The 25076-nt window shown below is 51.7% G+C and overlaps 1 protein-coding gene across 2 annotated transcripts in view; it reads right to left on the bottom strand.

The window, feature by feature from the left end:
• Positions 1-3164: 3164 nt before the first annotated feature.
• The window catches only part of SH3PXD2A (SH3 and PX domains 2A), a 240458-nt gene continuing 218546 nt past the window's right edge, over positions 3165-25076 (bottom strand). The window contains exons 10-15 of one of the 2 annotated variants that reach the window (XM_023511719.1): positions 21509-21592; positions 16006-16123; positions 12214-12551; positions 10313-10362; positions 7465-7584; positions 3165-5372 (exon numbers count right to left, since the gene is read on the bottom strand). In XM_023511719.1, the coding sequence (XP_023367487.1) occupies positions 3408-5372; positions 7465-7584; positions 10313-10362; positions 12214-12551; positions 16006-16123; positions 21509-21592 (2675 nt within the window). In that variant the 3' untranslated portion in view covers positions 3165-3407. The remainder of the gene's footprint in view (positions 5373-7464; positions 7585-10312; positions 10363-12213; positions 12552-16005; positions 16124-21508; positions 21593-25076) is intronic. The other variant, XM_003787195.3, reaches the window with a different exon arrangement.

The raw sequence follows: 25076 nt of genomic DNA, 5'->3' as shown, positions 1-25076 counted from the left end.
GGGAACAGTATGGGGGAGCCAGGCCACAAGGCCAGCCTGCTATTATAAAGAGAGACGAGATGGAAGAGATGGACACATTTTTCCCCTTGGAATAAAAGTAAAAGGTCTTTAAAAGAAAAAGCACCAAATGATGCATCTTCGGGCATTATATAAACCTCAATAATGACCTCAGAAGGGCTCATTATGATTAAAGTTGCAGTATACAGCAATACAATGTCATTTCACATTTTCAATTGCAACTAATGGAAAACTAGGTTTGGACACTGCTGAGATTTCATGTTTTCTTTTTCCTTTTTTAGTCCGATCTGGTTTTCTTCCAGATGGGTCAGAACCACAGGCCCCCTCCTCTGCCTGCTGCCAGCAGTACCCTCCAACATCACAAAGCAGCTCAGTAGCTCTAAGGAAAGGCCCTCTTGCCCTGGGTAGGGCTAGGAGTCCAGGGCCACAAGGCCTGGCATCCCCTGGCCATGTCTGAGAAGGACTGGCATGCACCCTTTTTGCTTCAAGTATTAATATTCTCTTTGGGTTTGCAGGATTTGTGCTGTGAGTTGGGGGATGATGATGAGGGGGACGAGGTGTGAAGACTAGGGCATGGGAGTCCTATTCACTGCCCAATATATATGCTGTCACCAGGTGGCACCATTCCCCATTTTTTTCCTGGATGTCTAAACAACTCCCAGCCATCCTTGGGGCTGGACGTCAAAATGTAAACATGATGACCACACACTAAACTATAATGGGAGTGGGGGGAGGAGCACAGGATTAGTGAAGTGAGGAGATCTGCCCTAAACTGGCTGTGTGGTTTTTGAAACATCACTTCCTGTCCTTGCGCTAGCAGGAAGGGATGGGATGGAGGGACCTCCCAGGTCTCTTCTAGTCTTGCCTTTTACTAAGAATGCTGAGGATCAGGGACAGGATTCCTTGGGGGGCCAGAGAGCACGAGTGGCAGTAAAGACAGTGGGGAGGGCAGGAAAGGCAGGCCCTGGAGAGCCCGGTGGTCTAGTCCAACTGAGATGCTCTGTGCTTGGCAGACGTGCTCTGCACGCCCTCTTGGCCTGGCCGGTGCACTAGTGTCTAAACTGGCTCAGTGCAGGCATCTGAGGAGCGAAGCTGCAGGGCCCTCCTCCTGGAAGTAACTACTACGTGGAAGGTCCTTTATTTAACCGGACAGTTATTCTACTTTTAAATTTTATTTTAAATAATCATAAATTACTTTTTTCTCTTAATAAATATGTGCTGTTTAAAAATGAGAAAAGTATATACTGCATCTTTAAGTAATGCACTTTGCTTTCTGGGTTCTTCCCATTCCACCTCATTTAAAGTGCATTAATTAAAAAATAATGAACCACTTCTTTATCATTATTGTTCAAATAAGTACAAATAATATTAATATGAAGACACTAAACCTCTACGATTAGTACTGCAGTCTAGCAGATTAACTCAATGTTCTGCGCTATTTAATACTGTCCAGCAGAAGAAATTAACTAATTTCAGTTTTAAACAAACCAACAAAAAACAAAACAATCTCACCACGGCCCTTTGACAAAGAACACGAGCAGTTTGCTATAGCTGCCGGGTATCAGTGTACGGAGAGGGCTAAGGGCTGGGGTTGCCCAGGCATGGTCTTGGGTATGGCAGGGTTTTGATGGCACTGAGATGCTGAGTCCCATGCTGACCTGCCTGGGTGGGGAGCAGGGTGAGGGAGGGCCTTTCTCTATAGAAAACACCAACCCTTAGTCCAGGGATTCTGGCAGCTGAATCGGTGGCTGTGAAGCCTGATCTGTCCAAAATCAAAGGCACATGTGGAAATCCACTCCCAGTAAAGGCTGAGTCCTTGGGGAAGCCAGCTGGGCTTCTGCAGGGTCCCCTCTGAAATGCCAGCATTTGAAAAACACAACCCAAAGGTGACAGAGGACCTACAGGTAACTTTATTCTCTTGCTTCTCTCTTCACTTGGGGCCCTGCCCCTTGGGAAGACCAGGGTGGCTCCTGGCATGAGGATCTTCCATCTTCCTGGGCATTGCTGGTATTGCCAGCAGGCCAGAGTGGGCAGCTGATGGTGTTGGCTCCAGTCTGATCCATGGGGCCCAGTTGAGGTCCCCTCAGCCCAGGGGGAGGCAACGGCTGCTTCTCCATAGTTCATACGTGAGGCTGTGGCCCTGCCCAGCTGGGAGAACAGATGCAGGATGGTGGTTACCCAGCAGCCAGGGAGCTGCTTCCTCTCCAAAAGTCTGGCTCTTGAACAATATTCTCCTCTCTCTTGGGGGAAGATCTCTGCACTCCCCTGACAGAGGCTGGATAGGAAGCAGAAGAACAATTTCTCTTCTATGCCTGCGACCTAGGGCTCATATAGCCCCATATCCTCTGGCAAGTGCCATGCTCGGGCACTGTCCACACAGTGGAAACCAAATGAAACTACTTGGGCCTGTTGTGGGGGGAAGAATGTGAAACAAAAACAAAAGCAAAACACCCTCCCACTAGAGTACAACAGAAAAGCCCATCCACAACACTTTCCTTTCCCATATAGGCTGATCAGCCTCCAAACAACTCCTAAACGTAACACCAAAACCAAAGCCAAAGCCCTGACATATAACCAAAGCGTAATAAATTCCCAAAACATGCAAAGGAACTGCCCGCCTAGAAATACCCACAATAGTCTGGGCAGATTATGGACAAACTGATGCCCTCACCCTCGCTATAAACTCTAGTATTGACTGTGTTCTTTGCAGGGTGCCCTGAGGAGGGTGACTCTCTTCTCAGGGCCAGGACAGTGACAGCTGTGAAAGGTGGTCCTTCCAGGGCCCTGGGAACTGCTTCTCTTCAACTAACAGACATTGACAATGGCCTGACTAGGAACAGACTAGAGCTGCTATGAGATACCTCCAAGCCCCAGAGCCAGGGATGTCTTCTAACACAGCCACCTGTGGGGGGCAGTGGCAGTCCTGGGAAAACAGCAGTTCACAAACATAGATTAGGATGATACAGGGCTACATCCCATGCCAAGATGCCAGCAATTCAAACTGGGCCAAGCAGGGGCAGTGTGTCGGAGGCTCTCTCTGACATCTCTTCCAGATTTACAGCAAAGGCACAATTGGGGATTCTCACGTAGCCTGTCCCAAATGGCACATAGTCCATCAGAAAGGTCACCAAGGTACAACCATTGGATTTCAGCTTTCTTAGCTCTGGGTCCCAGGCCTGGGATTCCCTGGCCCTTTGTTCCCTACTCAATGTGGGTCCTCATCATCCCCCACTTCCAGCCTGGAGGGGCATCTCTGAGGTCACACATTTTGCAGGGATTTGTGTCATACAACCCCCACCCCTCCCACCTTTTCCTTCTGTTTTCATATCACTGCTTAGCCAGGGTTAGCTACAGTGGCAAACCGAGGCTGGAAGGACACCATGCTCCCATCAGTTCTTTTTCTCAAGGTAGTTGGAGGGTACCCAGCCCTTGAAGGGCTTCACTCCATCCAGGATCTGGCAATACCACCAGCCGTTGGGGTTCCTCTCCAGAACCTCCATGGATACTCCCTCCTGGAAGCCTGCTGTCTCCTCATCACCCTCATAGTCTGCAATAGAGATGTACACGTCTTTGAGGTTATTGTGGATGAACTGGGACTTCTCGATGGGCTTGGGGCGCACAGGTGACATGGGGATGCCATTACGCTGAGTGGGCAGCAGGGGTGAGTCTGAGCCCTGGCTGGCAGCCCGTTCAGCCAGGCGGCCCTTGGCCTCTGCGGCCGCTGAGCGAGCAGTGCTAAAGGAAGAGTTCCGGCGGACAACACGGAGGCCATCAGTGGCTGTGAGTGACTCATTCCTCCTCAGGGCACAGGACAGGTTGTTGTCCTTGGGTGGTGGGGATACAAACACCGACTGGGGCCTGACTGCCACCTGCCGCACACCATTCCTCATCTTCACGGCTGCGGCACCTGAGGTCTTGCTGAAGCCCCCAGGGGGCTTGGAGGGGATGGGCGGCGTAGCCCTCTTGCTCTGATTGACAGTGTTCAGTGCTTGCACACGCCTCTCCATCTTCTCCAGGCTGTCTGACTTGCCCTCGTTCTGTTTGCTTTTGGTAGTTACTGCATCCAGCTCTTTGCCAGCAGGGTCGGCTCGCTCGCTCTCGTTAAGCACCAAATAGTGGGAGGGGGCCCAGCCCTCCAGCTCCCCAAACCTCACATACCACCACCCACTTTCTAGTTTCTCAAGCACTTGTACCTCTACACCTGCAGGGAAGCTGATCTCCGAGTCCTGGACTTTCTGGTAGGCACTACATGTCATGTAGAAGGTGGCCTGCCCTTCCCCTTCCTTCTTGGTGGGACACAGGGGAGTGGTGGCGGAGGGTGTGATAAGGTCAGCTGAGCCTCTCCTAGGTCCCTCATTGGGACCCTCAGAGGCTGTCTGAGGGGGCAGCTCTGAGTCCTCACTCTTTGAGCCCCTGAGACCTCCCCGGAGCTGGCCTGTGGGCCTCAGTTGGCGCCGTAAAGTGCTGATGTCCATCTTCTCTTGGCTCTGTGACTCAGCCCGGTTCAGGAACGGTTTGGGCCGGACCGATGGCTTGGCCCGGGTACAGGTCAGCCCAGCCTTCACATCAGCATCCTTTTTTGCCCCGACCTTGGGAGTGCCACGGATGCCTGCGTCCGAGGCTGAGCGGGGCTTCAGGTCACCACTGTTCTTAGACAGGGAGGAAGAGGAGGAGGAAGAGGAGCAGGTGGTATTGATGGTGATGGAGGAGGAAAAGGAGGCTGAGGAGTGGTTCTTCCCCAGTTCTGCCTGGGCGTTCTTCTCTGCCTTGAGCTTCAGGAGAGATGACGACTTGGGTGAGCCTGACTTGGGTGAGTTTTTCCTGGCAAGGGACAGAGAAGAGCCCCCTGGGGAGTCGCTGTCCCCAGAGGAGCCCCTGGCTGACAGAGTGTCCTCTGCACATGGCCGGAAGCCCTCGTTTTCATAGATTGTCTCCTCCTCCAGGGCCACATCCTCTGAAGACTCGCCCACTTTGAAGCGGGCCCGCTGCAGTGAGGAGGCGGGTGAGGGTTTGCAGGGCTGGGTGGGCCGTCGGTCCCCTAAGGCTCTGTCTTCTGCCGGCTCCTCGTTCATCTCTGGCTCTGAGTCAAAGCCCAATGCAGGGATGTCATACTCGGGCTCCTCATACTTGAACTTCTGTGGGGAGTCCTGGGTCTCACCAGTACCTGCAGGACCCTCCTCAGCCTCTTTGGGCTTGCTGGGTGGTGCTGGTGGAGGCACCTTGGGTCGGGTCAGTGTGCTCGTGCGGCGGCTCAGGTTGGGCTTCTTGCGTTTATCGATGTATGATGCAGGTGCCCAGCCTTCCTTCTCACCAATCTGCACATACCACCAGCCACCTGAGTTCTTATCGATAACCTAGGGGAAGAAGGCAGACAGGCCAGTGAGTTGGGAGGCTCTCTGATGTCCCAGGCTAGGAGCTTTATACTTTGGTTCTGGGATACGTTGTCCCCATTTTACAGATGAATAAACTGAGTCTCTGCATTAGTGGCTCAAGGTCCAATGTAGTAAGTGAAGGACCAGAATTCAAGCCTAGGTCTGTATCATCTCACAGATTTGAGGTGGGTTCCCACTGTCCAAGTCCCCCTCCCCTGGTTCTCTAAGTCTTTCTCAACACTTGAGTTGAGCTGGTCAACTCTTCCTCCTCCTAAGCTATGGCACTTAGAAGATTTAGCCTCATTTAACAAGTCTTTCTTGTCACCAGTCCCTACAAAATAAAACTCACTAAGGACTCATATGTACGAAAACTTTACCATTCCACTGCTCTCGTCCTCCTTCCACCCCAATATTGCTCAGAAAAGAATGGGAAGGTGCCAGTGAATGGGCTGGGAGGGACAGGTCTAGGGCCAAGGCTTCCCCGCAGGCCACCTCTCCAGAGTCTACTGCTTCTGGAATCCTACTGAAATCCTATTAGATCAAGGTTTCTTTGGGTTGTATGGTTTCCTGTGGGAAGGGTGAGGGGATTTCAGTCATTTCCATGTTATGATAAGGAGCTTCCTCCTTAACTTCTGAGAGTGACAGTACAAAAATTCTGCCATTTATAAGCTTTATAGGCTCTTCTGAAAACCTTATTATTGAGAGAATAATTTCTCTTGGAAATTTAGTTCCAAGTTCTAGATATGTGCTTTAAAAAATTTAGGTTGGGAATGTCACCTATTCATAGGCAGACACTGCCCAATGAATACAACAATTTCATGTGTATTAGTTGGATTTAACTCAATTACTACACAAAACCACTTAGAGAAATGACTGAGTGACAGATTTTCTCTGTCCCCTAGAATACTTTGCTTAACACCAGCCACAAAATCAAGTTGCACAAATACCAGGAGAAAGGCTGGGCAGAAGCACCCCCCAGCCTATTACCCTGTTTTGCAGAAAGAAATACTTAAAGTCAGGGTGTGTGCAGGAGAGAAGTAACTACATCAAACACCGGGGTCTTGGCTCAGTGCCTGTAGCTCAGTGGTTAGGGTGCGGGCCACATAAACCAGGACTAGGGGTTCAAACCTGGCCTCGGCATGCTAAACAACAATGACACTGGGTGACACCCATAGCTCAGTGTGTAGGGTGCCGGCCACATGCACCAGGGCTGGTGGGTTCAAATCCAGCCCCAGCCTGCTCAAAATAAAGAAATAAATAAAAATAAACAATGACAACAACAACAACAAAAAAATAGCCAGACATTGTGGTGGGTGCCAGTAGTCCTAGCTACTTGGGAGGTTGAGGCAAGAGAATTGCTTAAGCCCAAAAGAGTTTGAGGTTGTTGTGAGCTGTGATACCATGGCATTCTACCTGGGGTGACAACTTGAGACTCTATCTCAAAAAACAAACAAACACACATAGCAGGGGTCTTGTTCAGTTGTATAAAACCCATGGGGAAAACAAACAAACACACACCAGGGGTCTTGTGGTGTGGAACTGGCCAGAACCCAGGTCCCCAGTATCTTGCTTCACCTGACTGGACCACATTCTCCCAACAACCCCGCTTCCTAACAAGGGCTCTGCAAGATCCTAGCCCCAGAGGTGCTCCTGGGAGAGGAAGCTTGTGGGGCAGAGGGTCTGGGCAGTACTGCCTATTCTAGGCCTCTCATAGAGCCTCCAAGAGATGTCCTGTATTCTAGGCTCTGAGAAGCCCTGCAGTTGAAACAAAGGGTTGGACTGTGTTTATTTAACCCACAGTCTTCCAAGCTCTTTAGACCACAGGAACCCTTTGTTTCAGGGCACCCCTGCTTGGAGCCCCTGCACGTGCTGGGGAAATGTTGCTGTGAGGGAAGCACTGTAAGCCTGGGCCCAGGCTGTGGCACTGACTAGCTTTATGTAAATGCTCATCTCTGTGGGGCTCATTTCTGTACCCTTCCTGCCTGCCTTTCAGGAACGTTACTAGCAAGACTTAAAATGGGGAATGCAAGACCCTAATGAGGTGAAACTCTCAGCCTCATAGCCCAGGGCTTACCTCTGCCTTTTGTCCACCCCGAAAGCTGATGCCATCAGAAATGCATGACTGGAATTCGGCGATGGTGTAGTACTCCACCTCAACAGAAGGGGGCTCTGGTGGCTTCGGCAGTTGGAATCCCTAGGACAGAGGAGGACAGGGTGAGCAGAACCCACCTGATAGGGAGAGCACACGGCTGAGAGGACGGTGCTGGGTCCTTGGAAGTGTGGATGCCCGTTTACACCAGTTGGACAGCAGCTGGCTTGAGCATGTATTTGCCACCGAAGTCTCAGGATAAGAGTCCCAAGAGACTACTCTCCTGACGAGGCTTTCTAGTTGAGCAATAGCTCTAATCTGAGCTATTAACAAGCTTATTATCAACACCACACTTTCTGTATCTCTGGAGGTCCAGTGTTCAGATGCATCAGTAGCTGGGTCTCAAAAGGAAAATTAAAAAGTAGGCTTGGCACCTGTAGTTCAAGTGGTTAAGGTTCCAGACACATACACCAGAGCTGGCAGGTTAGAATCCAGTTTGGGCCTTCCAAACAACAGTGACAACTACAATCAAAAAATAGCCTGGCACTGTGGTGGGCACTTGTAGTCCCAGCTACTTGGGAGGCTGAGGCAAGAGAATCGCTTAAGCCTAGGAGTTAGAGGTTGCTGTGAGCTGTGATGTTACAGCACTCTACTGAGGGTGACAGTTTGAGGCTCTGTCTCAAAAAAAAAAAAAAAAAAAGAGAGAGAAATCGTTGTGACAAAGCCCTTGCTTGCTGCCCAGTGGGAGAAGAGAGCCACTGTCTTGAATTTAAGGGTGAGTGACTGCAGAAGCAGGGCAATGAAGGGTGACCACCTCTAAGGGTAGGGTGGGAGAGAAAGGGACACTGGGATTGGCTGAGAAGTCTTTGATTGGTCATTATGACAATGCCAAAGAGGCAATCACTGGATAAATCTCTGGATCCTGTCTATGTGGGCAGGACAAAGCTCACTAGGGGTCTTTGTATGCTTCGCAGTGGGACACTCAAGGCCATTCAGAAGTCAGCCTCATTTAACAAGTCTTTCTTGTGCAAATGCTGGACACAGGCACTGGGCATCCGCTAGCAGATGAAATGGAGTCCCTCATGTGGACTGTACACTCTAGCCTCAACCGGTCTTGTCTCTTCTTCAGCTAAAATGAACTGTGCTTCCCTATTTCTGTTCTCCCTCCTACAAAGGGACTGAAAGAAAACAACTTAAAAAAAAAAAAAGGTGGGCAGGATGAGGGAGGGGAAGAAACTGCAGTGCCCCAGGAAGCCCTGGGAAGACTTCACCTTGAAGCTGGACTCCTCGACGATCTAACACCAGCTGTGAAATGGGACTGGTATCAGGGTCACAGAGAGACCCTGAGTCCATAACTCTGGCCCAGCAGAGGGAGAGCAAGGGCTCTACACTCCTCTTGAAGCTCTCCATCCTCCCAACATTCTTCATCCTTCTAGGCTCATCACTTCCTAGGACCGCCAGTCTCCACCAGGCTGCCTGGGGTCCAAGTGAGCAAGGGGTGCAGGAAGCTGCTTTGGAGGGACCAGGTGTGAACCAGTCAGCATCCCCTGCCACCAGCCAGGTGGGACTCAGCCAGGCCTAACTGGAAACAGCAGCTCTGCCTCAGCAATCCCTACATTTTGTAAGTGTGGAAGGAATTACCCTATTCTTGCCAAAATCAAGTCTGCCTGAAACTAATTAGTTGGGGCTAAAAGAAGTGGGAGGAAAGGAGAATTCATTGTTCAGCTGTGTAAAACCCATGGGGAAAGAGAGAAATTCCACTGGGGCTGATGGCCAGGATAAAAAAAGATCCTATTTCCAGGGACCAAATCTTCAGGAGTCCTCTATTTACGGAGGGCCTGCTCTTCCACAACTGACACCCCAGTCTCCAGGGCGGATGTCACTGATCACAGAAACTCTTGCTGCTAAGCCCAGATGTGACTTCAGGGTGTTTCTCAACACCATACCCCAGGTAGTACTAATAAACAGTCAAGAGTCAACAGAGAAATGGATACCTGTTTGCCCGCCCTTTACATACATCATCTCATTTCATCCTTATAGCACCCCAAGAGACGGCTAGTACTGCCCCACCTCATAGATAAGGAAACCAAGGAGGTGTGTGACTTGCCTAGAGTCTCTCTGTTTCGAAGTATCAGAGTAGCATGTGAATCCATGCCTGGCAGCCTGAAGCCCCAATCTTTCCCTGCATCTTACTGCCCCTGATAACAGTTTTTTATTCTAGGGCTCTCTGCTTGCCACTAGCACTGCTGCCATCCCAAACCCTAGCCTGATAGCACATGTGTCCGTCTAAGGGTCTGGACACTAGAAAGTCTCACCCATAGGAGCCAGGGACCTAAGCAGCGTTAACTCTCTTTTAAGCTTTAGTATGAGCCAGTCCTTGCAATTCACCCCATCCTCAGAGGATGCTCACTGGTCTGCCCTCTACCCTCCCAGGCTCTGGCATCCCACACATTACTGGGCATTCCCCAGCAAGGAGAAGCTGAAAGCCTTCCAGGCTAACATGCACAGCAGCCTCATAACCAGCTGCTGGCAATGCCCTGGCTGGACACTCTTGCTGGCCAGTCTAAATGTTTATGTCTGCCAGTGCAGTGGCGGATGGATTTATTTAGCTTTTTGAGTGCAGCGCATTTTTGATTATAAACTGTCCAGCAAGGCCCCCAGGAAGCCTGGGATCTGTGGGCTTCCCTGCTTGCCCTCAGCCTCACAAAGCTGGAAGGCCCCGGAAGACCTTCGGACCAGCAGGCTTTGCAGCAGAACGGCCAGTTAATCGGGGCTGCTACAGTGCATCCCCGGAAAGGAGATTAAAAAGGGAGAAGAAATGTAGCACACATACCAGGCTGGATTCTCTGCGTGGTGGAGGCCTTGTCCTTAGGTTTGGAGAGCCTAGAAGAAGAGATACGGCTTCAGAACCCCCAGTCATGTAATGGGCAACAGGGCCTCTGTCTGCCTTCCCTATGTGCAACCAACTCCTGATCCTTGCAATTTCATGCTTTGGCTCGGCATCTATGAAGGACCTGAGGCTCTGAGTCACTATAATTGGGCTTTTTCAAGAAGATACTACAGACCTTTAAGCTACCCTAGGTGTGCTTCAGGAGATCCATGAAACATCTAAAAATCACAAGCACACTTCAAAATGTACAGATATATGGGTATTTTTCAGGGGAGAGGGCTTATAGATGGATCAGATTTTCAAAGTTAGCAGAGACGTGTCTATTTTTTGCTCACTACTAAATCCTCACAAGCTAGCACAATGCCAGGCAAGAGGAAGTGCCCAATAAATGATTCCCAACTGGTTGCCTAAAAGGTTTCAGGCGTGAGAACTTAACCAAGTTCAGAGTTAAACTAAAAAACAGCTTTCGTCTGGATTTTAAGAATTGCTGGACACAACAGAAGCTGGGCTCCCACAATATAGAACAGTTTAACCCTCAAGCAAAGGCACTGCTGGACCAGAGATGGAGAGGAGGGTGCCAGCCAGTGTAGTCTTCAAGAATGCTCTGTTGAAAATGCTTGTGCAGAATGGGAAAGCCTCTGCCACCATGCCTTTAGATTTCCAGCAACTGGTGGGAGGTATAGGGAAGGAAGGGTAAGGCCCAGAAGCTGTTCCTCTCCAGGCTGTCAGTCCCCTGCATATAGAGCCCACATGTAACAGCCTGGAAAAATGGGGTGTGTGTTTTATCTTTTTGAGGCAGTCTCGGCTGCCCAGACTAGAGTGCCATGGCATCAGCCTAGCTCACAGCAACCTCAAACTCTTAGGTTCAAACTATCCTCTTGCCTCAGCCTCCTGAAGAGATGGAATTACAGGTACCCACCACAGCACCTGGCTAAATTTTCTTTTTTTTTGAGACAGAGCCTCAAGCTGTTGCCCTGGGTAGAGTGCCATGGCATCACAGCTCACAACCTCCAACTCCTGAGCTTAGCGATTCTCTTGCCTCAGCCTCCTATGTTGCTGGAACTACAGGCGCCTGCCACAACATCTGGCTATTTTTTGGTTATAGTTGTCATTGTTGTTTGGCAGGCCTGGGGTGGATTCGAACCTGCCAGCTCCGGTGTATGTGGCTGGTGCCCTAGCCTCTTTGAGCTACAGTTGCTGAGCCTAATTTTTTCTATTTTTAGCAGAAGATGAGGTCTGATGCTTCCTCAGTCTGGTTTCAAACTCCTGAGCTCAAGTAATCCTCCCTCCTTGGCCTCCAGAGTGCCAGGATTACAGATGTGAGCCACTGTGCACCCAGCCTACATTTGTGTGTGTGATTTTTAAATGAACTACCCCTCATCTATCTTGGTTTATAAAGCCTCTGCTATAAGAAAAGGAAATGCTGGGTGGCGCCTGTGGCTCAAAGGAGTAGGACATGGGTCCCATATACCGGAGGTGGTGGGTTCAAACCCAGCCCTGGCCAAAAATTGCAAAAAGAAAAAAATGCTTCTTGGTCTTAGAATATATCGATTGTGGACAACTGTTCCTGGCTGCCCACTAGAGTAGGAAGCACCACCAGCTCTCACACTCCTGTACTCTACCTTCAGTGGAGCGGCTGGGCAGGACTGAGTCCTATTCCCTGCCTTTTCTACTCTGTGATGAGCATGATACAAGCTGACAGAGGGTCAAAGGGTTTTGCTTCCTGCAGCTCAGGAAGCAAAATGCTATAAGGGTCCTGCATACCCATCTGGCTTGCCTTGCAACCCATGCCCACTGTGTAAGGAGCTTTGCAGTGAGGGCCCAGAGGGCAGTGAGGCTCTTACTGATCTGGGCCCTCTGAGGGGCAATCCTGGCTATAGCTGGAGATCCCTGAGCCAGCTTAGAGACGGTCCTCTCGGGGACACCCAGGGCGCTGCCGTTGGAGGCATTGCAGAGGATGGGTAAGCTGATCTCCTTCTTGGCAATGGGGGCCTCGGGGCCCTCCCCTTCAGCTGGTGGAGTCTCCTTGTCTCCAGATGCCTTCTTGTTCAGCAGGTTGCTGATCTCCATGATGTTCCCAATGATCTCCACAGGGCCTGCCAGGTTCTTCTTCCGGGCTGGCAGGTCATCTTTGGCCTTCTTCAGGTAGGACGCTGGGGCCCAGCCCTCTTTGCCCAGGTATCTGTGGGAGGAGTGTGCATGCCATCACTAAAGCACTGATGCCTGGTCTCTTGCCCCACTGCTAGCCCCTTGTCTCCACCTGGCCTTGCCCAGTGGAGCCTTCGTGACCATGTTCTACAAAAGACTTGGCAATCCCACAGCTCTAGAGGGAACTGGAAGTGAGGGGGTCTGGAAAAGACACCAGGACATCACTTCCCCTCTACCTTCTTTTTCTTTGCCTGGTCCCTCCTGGTGTCAGCTCTCACTCTGCAAAGTCAGGCAAATGTGGGGTCTTGAGATGAGATTTCTCAAATTGTGGGTTGCCCAAAGGTAGACTTCACAATGGCCTGCTACCTTACAACCAGTTGAGAATAATTCTGGAAATAAGAAATGTGAATGCAGTATACAGAGTTAAATTCTCTATAGAAAGGGAAGGATTACCAGATTACCTCTTACTGCAGGTAAGAGTCAGATAGCCTCCACTCCAGTCTCTGGTACCTCAGACAAGTCCCTTCCCTAGACCTTAATTTTTTCTCTTCTGCAAGATGCAGGGATAGAGTAGCTGCTAAAATGTATCCAAAAGAACAGACACACTGAGACCAACTGACAAGATGTCCCTAAAGAAGGCTAACTGTATAGGGAAGGGTTGGTTACTACAAGCACAGCAGGCAGACCGAGCACATGGGATCCACAAACAGGCTACAGGTGACATTTCAGGTCAGTGGAGCAAGGATGTGTTATGCACTAAGTGATCTGGGGACAACTGATCATCCAGTTGATGATCTCCAGTAAGTGAGACCCTGGCCTCACACCATACAGCAAAATACAAAAATAAAAGATTTACATACTTGTAGGGGTTGGGCAAGTCTTTTTAAGTGGGACTCCAAAAGCAGAAACCTTAAATGAAAAGACTAAAGCACATGACTGGATAAAATTAAAGCCATTGGTATGGTAAAACAAAACCCAAAAGAAACAAAAACCCAAAGTGCATAAACAAAAGCAAAAGGCAAATGATAGGGCTGACTTAATTTCTGATGATTCAATGACTTCTTAAAACAAGCTTTTCCTTTTTCCTGCATGGTGTTGAGCTTTCACCAAAACCCAGTGGGAGCTCACTTTCTGGTCCAGTAGTCCCTGGCCAATGCCCCCAGTCTGGGTTGCAGTGTCCCCATCTGCTCTCTGGGACACATCTGGCACTTTGGAATGGCTCTGCCATGCCAGATGTCTGAAAACCTCATCGTCTCCCTGATGTGACCTGGTTCTTGGGCACTCATTAGGTGGGAGAAGAGGAACATGGAACCTGAAGTTCCTATTGATATGTCTGAGCTTTGCTAGAAAGCTTAGGTAGGAGGTGGTTTTCTTCATTCATGTCACAGGAACATGTAGGGAGGTTGTCCCAAGCTCACCTGCCTGGGCCTTGGAAGGATATGAATGGATGAATGGATGAAAGTCAGGGCCTGTCTTGGCTCCCTCATGTAATGGGTACAAATGGAAGCACAGAATTAAGGGTGGATGGGACCCTAATCTTCATGGAAGCCCACAGCCAAAGCTCAGAAAAGGTAAGTACATGGCAGTAGCACCTGGCCCAGAGCCTGTTTTTTTGCATCTTGAAGAAAAGATAACGAACTCACTGGCCCTTGCTGGCCTATGTGAATACTGCTGAGTAAGGAGAGAGGCGTCTTCTGGAGGTGACACTCAGGCTTTCCCAGTGTTCCCATCCCAGAGCCCTTTGTGTTTCTTCAGTGTTACATGGATAAAATTAGATTTCAGGCAGAGAAATGGAAGGGAATCAGGAGTGGCTGTGTGTGTCTGGGTCCAACTCTGCTCACATCTGCTTTCCAGCTCTAGAGCATGGAATGACTCCAGAGGGAAGCAAAGTGGAAAGAGAGGGATGGGGAGAACACAAGGATGTGTGTGAGTGTGTGTGTATGCTTGTGCATGCGTATATGTCTACAGGGGTGGAGGGAGAAGGCAGGCAGGAAATGAAGATCAACACAGAGCCTGGAATGTTGGGAAATGGCACATTTAAGGGGGTATATCTGGCAGCCCTCTTAAGGTGGAACCTTGTCAGCAGGGTTTACTTAGTCCCAGCTCCGTGGGCATGTGGGTTGAGTAGAAGCAATGTCAGAGTGACAGTTTTAGAAAACTAAAAAATAAAGTAAAATAGAGCAGCCTTGTAGATAACTTCTAGGCAAGTGAATTAGGATCCTAGCCTGTTGGAATGTTCACTGGCTTTTTGATGTCAGACTTGTGGTTGGTGGATTTTGGGGATGGCTATAGTTCCTGCTGCTTAGAAAACATAAAAGTCTAGGGAAATGGCTTTGGGCAACATGGGTACACAGCCCCAATCCACCCAACAGGACAGAAAGGGACATCTCAGCCATCCTGGCTGGGGTGGAACTATGTCCCACTGGGTAACACACAGGTACAACTTTCATATACCCAGTGACCTTTATCCTGTCCCTAGCACAGACTGACTTTTAATACCATCACATTTTACCATGCTCTCTCTGGGTGACTATGCCCTAAAATGCTTGTCACCTCAGTCACAGGGGCAGGGGCACCATGGCACAGTTCTGTCCCCTCCATGGGAGACAACTCAGAACACACACCCTGCTCACTGTGGGCTGGAGCTCCTAGGTGTGGTGGCTGAGGCAGTGGTCTCCTGAGCCCACAGAGTTGGGAATGTTTGTCAGCTGGGTTATAGGCAGAGGAGAAGGTGGGCAAAGCCACTGCAGCCCAGCCAGCCTTGAAGGCACTGGGGCACTTCCTGAGAGCAAGTCCTCTGGAGGGCCAGTCTTAGCCAGTTAATGGTGAGCCAAGCCCACAGGGTTCAGTTTGCTTCCAGAGGGTCAGGAAATCTCTCCGCTCCCCTGCATACACCCCCAAATGAGTTTTCCAGCTGGGAAGTGTTATTAGGCCCTGGAAGAAAGATGGGCAGGAGGAGGAGGTGGCCCCTAATGGCCTGAGCTACAGCCTCACTCCTGCCCCACCTTGCAGCCAGCCCTACAGAATGGACAGATGGCCCCATCCACCAGGGACAGGCAGTCAGGGGCCTGCCTCAGAGCAGAGTGCTGAGCCTGGGCAGCAGATGCTGCCTGCTGGGACCTCAATGAGGCCTATGGACGCCAGCACTCCTGGCGGCCCAAGTTGCAAAGCAGGCCAGGCAGCCAAGGCCGGACACAGAAAACCAAATTCAGATGTGCTGAGCTCTCTTGGCACATGCGTGAGAAGGGATTGCACCACAGCCTGCTCCAGCTCTGCTTTACATGTCCTGGGAGAGCATCTGCAAGATGCACACGCTGGCTGAGTAGCTCAGCTGTGCAGAGCCAGCCCTGTGTCCTGGGTGCACAGCTGCTGTCAGTATCTACCTGCTGTCATGTGGCCATGGCCACCCTGCACCCTGCACAGGGTGTGGAAAGCGGGGAAGGCCCAGGTGGGAGAGAGGCCTCTCACGTTTCTGCCGGCAGTCCTACCTGATGTACCACCAGCCCTCCAAGTTCTTCCGGATCACCTCCACGGTGACCCCCTTCTCAAAGCCAATTTCGTCCTTGCTTTGGCTGGTATATGGCTGCACAGTGACATATTTCTCCTCTGTGGGTGGGTGAATAGAAGCAAGAAAGCAAGGTTATATGAGGCCTGGTTGGAGGTCTTGCCTCCTTCCTGCACCTTCCTTTTCCCCTGGCCTTGCTTGGCTGCCTGCCAGGGAGCACTGGCTCAGTCTGGCTTCTCCAGGACCAGGCCTCAGAGTCACCGCTGCCCCCAAGTGTGCCAAACTCAGCCAGGACCCAAGTTGCCTAGAAGATCCTAGGAAGCATGGAGTAGGCAATCCCAGCCAAGTAACAGCAGCCAGGCTGCTGGGACCTGGAGTCCGGAGAGCCCAGAGGGCCCAGAAGCTCACTGGGCTGAGGACAGGAGGAGAGATACACTCCTGGGGAGGGGTCCAAGTTGGAAAGTCTGAAACCAATGCTGGGTGCCTGTCCCCTGGACACCTTGAGGCCCCATGGCATGTACCTTCTCAGATGGCGCCATGCTTCCATCTGGGTTCCAGAGGCACTCTCCGAGCCCTGTCCCCACCTTAACCTCTTAAGTTCTTCCTCTGCCTGACCTCCAGAGGCTCTAGGGACACCTTCTTGGTGACACTCTTGACATCCTGGCCCACCATTGATAGCTGATCATGTAATTTCATGATCCATATGCTTTCAGGTAAGGGTCCCATAGCCAATGTGTGTGGAAACGCCAAGTGCAGCACAACCAGGCAGGATCCTATGGGTCCTTCACTGGGCTGGCGTGTCCAGGTACCTCCCAGAAGGTGTGTGCTGACCCAGTTGTTCAGTTACTCATAGCTCCTGTCGGGCACTATCTGCTCTGTTCTCATAGATGTGACTTCAAGGTCTTGTTCAAAGTTTTCCCAAGGCACTAGGAAAGAGGCACCTTGTGGAATATCAGGAAGAGCTTGGAAAGGCAGGTGTGGGGAGCCTAGGGCCTCATGGCGTCTCCCCTGGTTTCCTCCAGCCTTCCTACTGGCAGGAGGTGCCCTGATGCCTCCGACCCAGGTTCATGATCAGGCTTCCAGGGAGGTCATTTCTTCTGTATCTGGTGGGATTCAGCTATATCTGTCCTAGGAAGCCCCTGACAGAAACACCCAGGGCAAGGTACTTCCTGGTTCTGCCCATAGCTAGCTGGCCAAAGATCCTTGCTTCCTGGGTGAGGCCTTCCCTAGTGGGCAGACAGCATGGAATACTTCTCCCTCACCCTCTGGGAGAATGAGGAGCAGAGATAGAGGGGAAAGAACAGGAAATCTGGCCATGCCCTTTGGGAAGGTCACCGGAACCTGTGCTGTCCTCTCTGGCCCAGGGAGACATTAGGAGTAAGAGACTGTTGACTGTATGATGAAGTGGAAGGTGGGGCCAAGCAAGGCTAGCTTGAGTAGGAAGCTTCTTGGGAGTGTATGAATGCAGGGTGTTGATGCACATCACCAGCCTCTTGAGACCCTGTTCCCTGGTTTCCAGCTATGCAAACCATTCCCTGGGCCCCTGCCAGAGAGCAATCTCTTCACTCTCCCCTGGATCATCAGGGTTCTGCCTACAGGCCTGTGCTGAGGCAGAAGCTCCTTTTTGGGGGTGGGGGAATGCAGCTGCCCTGCTAGGCTTGGTTACGAGGATGGAACTGACAGGATACTGGCTGAATGTGAAGGCTCCCAGAAAGCAAAGATGGGTGATGGCCGTGGGAGCCTGCAAAATTCTTCAGCATGCTCCTGCACTGCAGACCTTTGCCAGCATTGACTCAAGGAGGGCCATGCTCCTGGAGGCTTGTAGATTCCAATCCAGCCATGCTGAGCACTGCTGCCAAAGCTGCCTGTGAACTTAGCCCAGCCACATTCTGACTTGGGCCTTTGAGAAGTTCAGGGCTCTACAGTCCAACCTTCTGCTCCACTGCCTGCTGCTGGGCCTGCTCCATTTTCTAGTGGGGCACGGTAAATCCTGGCCTAGGCAGTGGCCAGAAGGGCAGTGCCAGACCGCGGGAATCCAGGGCTCTGAGGTTAGGGTGAGGTGAGGATTGGGCTCCACATTTTGCTTTTGTTCAGCTGGGCTATTTTTAAAAGTCTGTGGTTCGAGCAGGAAGGCATCATTAAAGTTTTCCTAGGCAAGGTTGCATTTGCAGAGTAAAATGACAGCCTTCTTTGTGGGAAGAGTAGAGGAGCCCTGCCCTACCTCATAGGAGAGAACAGAGCCTGGAGACCATGTCATGTGGGCTCAGCCTTCTTAAGCTACCAGGCCGCAGCCTCTGCAACCTCCCCGGGTGTGTGCGGAAGACATAGTCCCTCAGGCACGTAAGCGCCTGCTTTCTTCTGACCAGTTGGGGCAGGGGTGCAGAACCAAAGGTATCAAGGTATCAGTTCTAGCCAGGGATGTTGAGCTGCTCCTGCAAAAGGCCCTGTTCTTGGGGGCCTTTGGGCTATGGCAGCCACAGGCGTCCAGATCACGTGCTCCTGTAAGATCTCTTGCCAGCTGGGAGGCATGTCCTGCCCTAGCCACTGTGCTGTATCTAGGGGATGTGAGTTCAGAGCCCTAGCCCAGGTGCTGTTTTCTGCTCTAGTCAGCCCAGGTGACAGCAGTTTGGACCACCTCCATGTGGACATGTGCCAGATGTGTCTCAGGCTTCCCTACTCATAGGTGTCCCAAGGGAGAAGCAGAGCCGGAGCTTCTACTCAACAGGGCCACAAACTCCCTCGGGGGTTCCAGCTGAGGGAATGCCTGGGCACGTGCTTGTGTGGTTATGGAGAAAGAAATGGCCTCAGTGGGTGGCTCAGTCATCCAGCTTAGTCAGTGTCTCTGAAAGAGCAGTCCCTTAGGAAATGGAGTGGAGGGATGGGAGGCTGTGAGCTCTGGTCCCCGGGAAGCACCGAGGCCATGGGCACTGACCATGCCACCAAGAGAAGAGATGAGGGCTGGCTGGACAGTTGGCTGTGTGGGTGGGTTGGAGGTGGACAGGTCTGTTTTGGTTTTGGAGGCAGGGGCTGGATGTCCCAAAGTTTCCAAACCACAGAAGCCTCTGCATTCCCAACACTTTCCCCTCTGTCAGCAGTCTCCCTGGCTCCACTCCTGCCCCCCACAACTCACCCAGTGCCACTCAGAGAGGGCCTTTGGTTCCAAGGGCCTGGCTGGCTGAGAGATGGGAGTGGAGGCCATGGGAAGGCTCTGCTGTCCTCTTATCTGGTTAACTGGTGACCCACTGCCAGACCTGCCTGCCAACAGCCCTGCTGTGCGTAGCAAGCGTCTTCCAGCCATCTCTCTGCAAGTTTTTCTTGGCTGCCTGGTTTAATGTAACTCACAGGGTGAAGGCTGGGAAATTATGTTGTTTAGTCCTCTCCTTTGAGAGAAGGAGTGAGAGGTTGTGGGCTTTAGTTTGCTCACGTGAGGGTGATGGCAGAGTTATGCATTTAGTTGGCTATTTGTGTCTATATGTATCATCAAACAATATGCTCCTATATACTCGGTGAGTGTGAATACGCTACGTGTGCATACGGTACCAGGGGCTGTGTGTGGGAAGCTCTCTGTGTACCTGTGTGGTGCTGTACAGGTCTGTAAGATGTGACCATGAGCAGTGTGCTATATCATGCGTTTGTGACTGTGAACAACATACACATGGCAGGGTAGACATGAGGCATCATAGTCACCTTTGAAATACTCTCCTTGGCCATATGGTTATTATAGTGATATTCCGCAATGAGGTAGGGAGTACTTTTTCTAGGACAAGTTCACAGACTTGTCAGACCTCGTACAACAACGGCTCTGATGGCCATTCTAGGAAAAGGAGTTCCAATATTGCTTTAAAGGGTGGAGTAGGTGCTGGTCTCCGTGCATAGCTTCCCAAGGGGAGTACTTCAGGCGACTTGCAGCGATAGTCAGCAGTGAGGAATGTAGCACTATTTCTAGTGAACTCAGTCGTCTGATCTTATGTATGTACATCTGTGAGTGGCTGAGTGCACAGGATGGGGGTTCGGATGCGATAGGGTACTGTACCCAGTGGCCAGTAAGGCTGTATGTGGTGGCAGCACTTTACCAGCTACATGTATCTGCGTGGTTGTGGAGACAGATTCGTGTTTGGGGCCCAGAATGTGAGGGTGTTTGGAGCAGGCCAGACCTTTTTCCCTGCTTCCAGACCCACATCCTGCTCTCCTTGGTGGAGAAGGCCTGGGCTGCATCCCAGGCCAGCCCCCCACCGGCCACCCTCCTAGCTTTGGAGTGCCCTTTGCTCTACCTGCAGCCCATTCTTGCTGTTTCTACAACTTGGCCTCTGCTCTGTGTCAGCCCCCAGGGTCCTGCCCAGGGCTCTGTGCCCACTGTTGAGTCAGCTATAGGCTATGGTTCCCCAAGAGTCCAGGGTTTCTGCTGTCCTGGGCCTGGGGCAGACCCCAAAACATGCTCTGTCATTTAGAAACAAGTTGTGCGTATTGGGAGGTGTGTGTGGCAGTCACAGCGTATCCCTGTGTTCCAGAAAGGCCAGTTTAGCACACTCTCTGATTGGGAGTGGGGAGCACCTTTCTGGCTGTGTTGTCCCCATGAAAAGTGCCCTGCTCTCAGAGGGGCAGGAGCAACTGGCTCCCTGCTGGCCAAGGGGGTCTTTAGGGGTTTGTTCAGAACCCTACTCTCCCTTAACGCCCAAGTTCTTGCTTGTCAAAAAGCCTCGGCATCTGTTGCACAGTGATTACGGACGCCAGCCACATGCACCAAGGCTGGCATGTTCAAGCCAGGCCTAGGCTAGTTAAACAACAATGATAACTGCAACAACAACAACAAAATAGGGAGGCTGAGGCAAGAGAATCACTTAAGCCCAAGAGTTGGAAGTTTCTGTGAGCTGTGATGCCATGGCACTCTACTCAGGGCGACATAGTGAGACTGTCTCAAAAAAAAAAAAAAAAAACCAAAAAACCAACAAACAAAAAAGTCCCTGGGCTGGAAGGCTCTGTATCTGCACACCTCAGCCTCGTGATGAGCCCATGAGCTACCTTGAAGGAGTACTGTAGGCTGGTCCTTCTCCGTACTCTGTTCTCAAGTAACTAGGAAAATCAGCTTAGGCCCAGGAAGCCCTTCTCAGAGGAAGGAGATGATTAAGCAGCGGGCACAGGAAGGCCCAAACGGCAATATAGACGAGTGAAGTGCCCATAAGGCCAAATGCAGCCTCCCTGGGAGACCCAGAGATACCCTCTAGTGTCCTCCTTCAAGTTCCTCTTTCTTTATGGGAGGACCCATACTCATGTCCCCTACCCCAGGATGTTGACAAAAGTCAGAGCCACCACCAATCCCACCCCAATTCCCAAGCAACCCCCAGCAAGCTGTAGTGAGAGAAAAGCCTGGCCCATGAATCTGGGTGAGTCAGGAGGCTCCGGGGCAGAAAGCAGAGCCCAGGAGGAGAAATGTTAGTGAGAGACAAGTATAAGCTGCGAGGAAAGGAGAAGCCAGCTCCCTCGGTCACCTCGGCTGTGCTGCCTGTTGACCATCCCGCCCAGGGTCCACCGGCGATCCAGGCGCCGCAGATGGGCCTTGCGTCTCTTGGAAACTGGTGTGGGAGATGGTGATGGAGCACGTGGCCGACAGGAACCGGCAGAGAGAATGGAGATGAGGATGAGATGGGGGAGGGGAAGAGGGAGGGGATGGAGGGAGGAGAGGTCCACACTCCCAGGTCACCATCACCTGGACTGAGCTGAAGGGAACACTCCTGCTGGATGGGAGCAGAGATGACAGGTGACATTGTTGACACACAGGAAAAAATTCAACCAAGGCCAAACCCCTCAGCTTATGTCGAGCCTTGGAGTGGGCGAAAACGTTTACAACCCCAGCACCTTAGAAACTGGGTCTCTAGCTCCAGGCCAGTGCAAGGCAGACCTCACGCTGCAGCCCCCAGGGATGTAAAGATTATTGGATCGTGCTGATTCCTAGGAGGGTTTGGGGTTCCACAGTGCTACACTGAGGTAGCATTTGGAGTTCCACAATGCTCACTCATTCACTGAGCACTGTGAACTTGCCACCTGGGGCCAGGCACCATGTGTGCAAGTGTTAAGTGTGCCCAGGAGAGATGAGACTTGGGTCCCTTCCTCAGGGGCTAATAGCTCCAACCACTCTGGGCTAGTTTGCAATTTTGCTTCTCACTCGTCCCGACTGGAGGAGTTTGTTGAGGGCAAGGACTTTGCCTTGTGTCTCTGCATTCTCAGGAAATGCTTGCTGAGTGAAATGCGCACATGGATGGATGGCACAGGCCCAGCTCTGTGCCTTCTCTCATATCACCATCGGGGTTTCTGAGGACAAGGGCCTGCTCCCTAGCTTTTCGCTGGGCAGCATTCTGTGCTGGTTCCAGGGTTGCTGTGGTCTAGCTCAAAATCCCCATGTTCCCTTCTGCTCAGGCCCCAGCTCCAAATGCCCTTGTTTTCCTATGGAACCCCAAGATGGAAGGGACAGGGGACTAGGGATCCAGGGTGCCAGCTCACTCCACCTCCTGGCACTGCAGGAGAAAGGTACCGGGCTGCCCAGGTCTGGGGGTGGGGATGGGGTGGAGGGAGGTTGGTGGTTATGAGGGACACACCTGGGCCAAATCCCACCAAGGCCTTTTGGAAAGCATCTGTGCTCCTGGAAGCCTGTGCTCTGATCTGCCTTTTACAAGGTTCCAGCCCAGGACCCACTTCCAGCAACCTGGGTCACCCTGGGATGCCTGCTGACCCTCTCTTAAGCCTCTTTCCTCATCTGTCTCAGGGCGACACCATCTGCCTTTGTGCAAGCCAAGATGAGGGGTGGAAGGGCTCTGAAGAATGTCAACCAGACCCTGTGCAAGGCCTCCTGGGTGGGGTGGGGGTGCCAGGCTTCTCTGTAGAAGAGAGGGGCTTAAGCTAATGCCCAGACCGGGGGCCATGTTCATGATGAGTAACACATACTCGCTGTGTGCCAGGCTTGGTTTAAGCCACCACAAGGAGAGCCTCACAAAAGTCCTATGTGGTTGGCAGTGGCCCATCTCACAAGTTATGTGTTTAGAGCACGAGAGGGCTCCTTAATGACTATGCCTCTATTTCCCACAGTGGTGAGCTGGGACAATGGAGGCTAACTGGGGACCCAACTTTAGGAGAACGAGCACATAACTAAGCCTCTAAGGCAGTTTGGCTCTGTAGTCCAGACTCTTACCCATGGACTCTCCCTGACACTGGTCCCAGCAGACTGTCAATAGCAGGGAGGGCTACGGAGTGGGGAGGAGTCTGGGTGCTGGGGAGCCTGCTCATGAGAGGGCAGGTCTGCGCTTGGTGTAACAGCCCTGGAGGCCAACCAGTGGGCTATTCCCATGTGTCCCAACACAAACCCACTGGGGAGAAAGACAGGTCCTTGTCAGCAGAGACCTGGGTTCTTGTCTTGACTCCGCCACAAACTAACCTAAAGGCCCAGCAGAGGTGACCTCACCCAGCCTTAGTTTCCTCACCTCTGACAGGCTATGGATCTAAAGCATCTTGAGAATGTCGCGCTTGGACACTCAGCACTGTCAGTGGCCAAGAGGGTCTCCACCCCTCCTGCTCACATTGCTGACCTCCACATAGCACACCTGGCTTCAGGAGACAGACATACACAGAGTGTCCGAGAATAAAAACAAACCAGAACCTTAGCCCAGGCCTGGTGACTATTCCTACAGTCTCTGCTACTTGGGAGGCTGAGGCAGGACCATCACTTGAGCCCAGGAATTTGAGGCTGTAATGAGCTATGATGATGCCACTGCATCTAGCCCAGGCAACAGAGCGAGACCCTGCTTCAAAGAATAGAACAACAGATTGTTTCTTTTATTTCCAAAGTAATGAAGGATGAGCTGTTAAGGGAACTTTGATAGGACACAGGCTTCCAACTTCTGTCTCCAGGGCTCAGGGGACTTACGATGGGAGAGCCACAGGGCTGGAGTAGAGAAGGGCAAAGAGGGAACCAGGGTGGGTTACTCCCTTGGCCACATGGCTGCGGGTACAGATAGGTAGATATACCAGAGTAGCTGGGGTCGTAGGCCCAGGGGACCCAGTCATGAGGCCTTTGGTAGATCTGGGTGGAAAATGCCCAAGATGTAAAGATGGAACCCATAGTGGTCCAAGAGTTGCTGGGGGTACTGGCATATTAGTCCTCTCAGAGGCATGCAGAGGAACCTGTTCATATGCAGGTCACCCTGGCATGCACGTGCATGTGCGTGCACACACACACACACACACACACACTTCTGAGAGCAGAAACTGAGGCCTCTGCCTTGCTTGTTTGTACTTTATCTAAGTCAAGACCTGTTGCAACCTGCTGCCACTTGTTCTGTGCAAAGCACATGCTCTCTGCTCTAACCAGGCTGGCATTTGTGCTCCATGTCTCTCAGGTTCTTTCCTGCCCTGGACTTCTGCCCACTCAGTGTCCAGGTCCTCTGCATCTGCCCAGCATCTCTGCTCTGATCTTCCTGATGCAGACTTTTCAGGACGTTGTGATTCCCCCCATACACTCCCCTAGGATGGAGCTCAGAGTGGCCTTTACTCCGTACAGGCAAAATGCTTCATGGAGAGGCATGTGGCACAGTATGGAGGCTAACTGGGGCCACAACTTTAGGAGGACAAGCACATAACTAAGCATACTGAAGGCTCAGTCCCCACAGCTGTTGAAAGGGGGATAACAGCATCCTCCTAGGGCAGGGCAGTACACCTGGTGCTATATGAGCTGTGTGAGCTGCTGTTTCTGTGGGGCCCTGGCATGCCCTACAGGACACAGAGCTGGGTTAGAGATGAGGCTGCAGCAAACTAGACTGGTCCCAGCTCAGGGCCCAGACCCTCTACTGCTGCAGAAGTGCGGTGTAGCCTGACAGGAGCCAGGACATGCAAGCCCTTCCCCATGGGGCCTGTCCCTGGAAACCTCCAAGGGCTGAAATGGAGTACTGACACAGGGGGAGAGGTGGGGTCCCAGATGCCCACTGAGTAACTGATGTTGGAGTCAGGGAAGGGTGAATAAAGAGCTAGCACTTGGCGGGCTGCTTATTTTGGCCTGGCAGCAAGGAGATA

This window comes from Otolemur garnettii, unplaced genomic scaffold (assembly GCF_000181295.1).
Source record: "Otolemur garnettii isolate 467f Iridium unplaced genomic scaffold, OtoGar3 scaffold00021, whole genome shotgun sequence".
Lineage (NCBI taxonomy): Eukaryota > Metazoa > Chordata > Mammalia > Primates > Galagidae > Otolemur > Otolemur garnettii.
The sequence above is the reverse complement of the archived record's forward strand: the minus strand, read 5'-3'. Positions and strand labels throughout refer to the sequence as shown.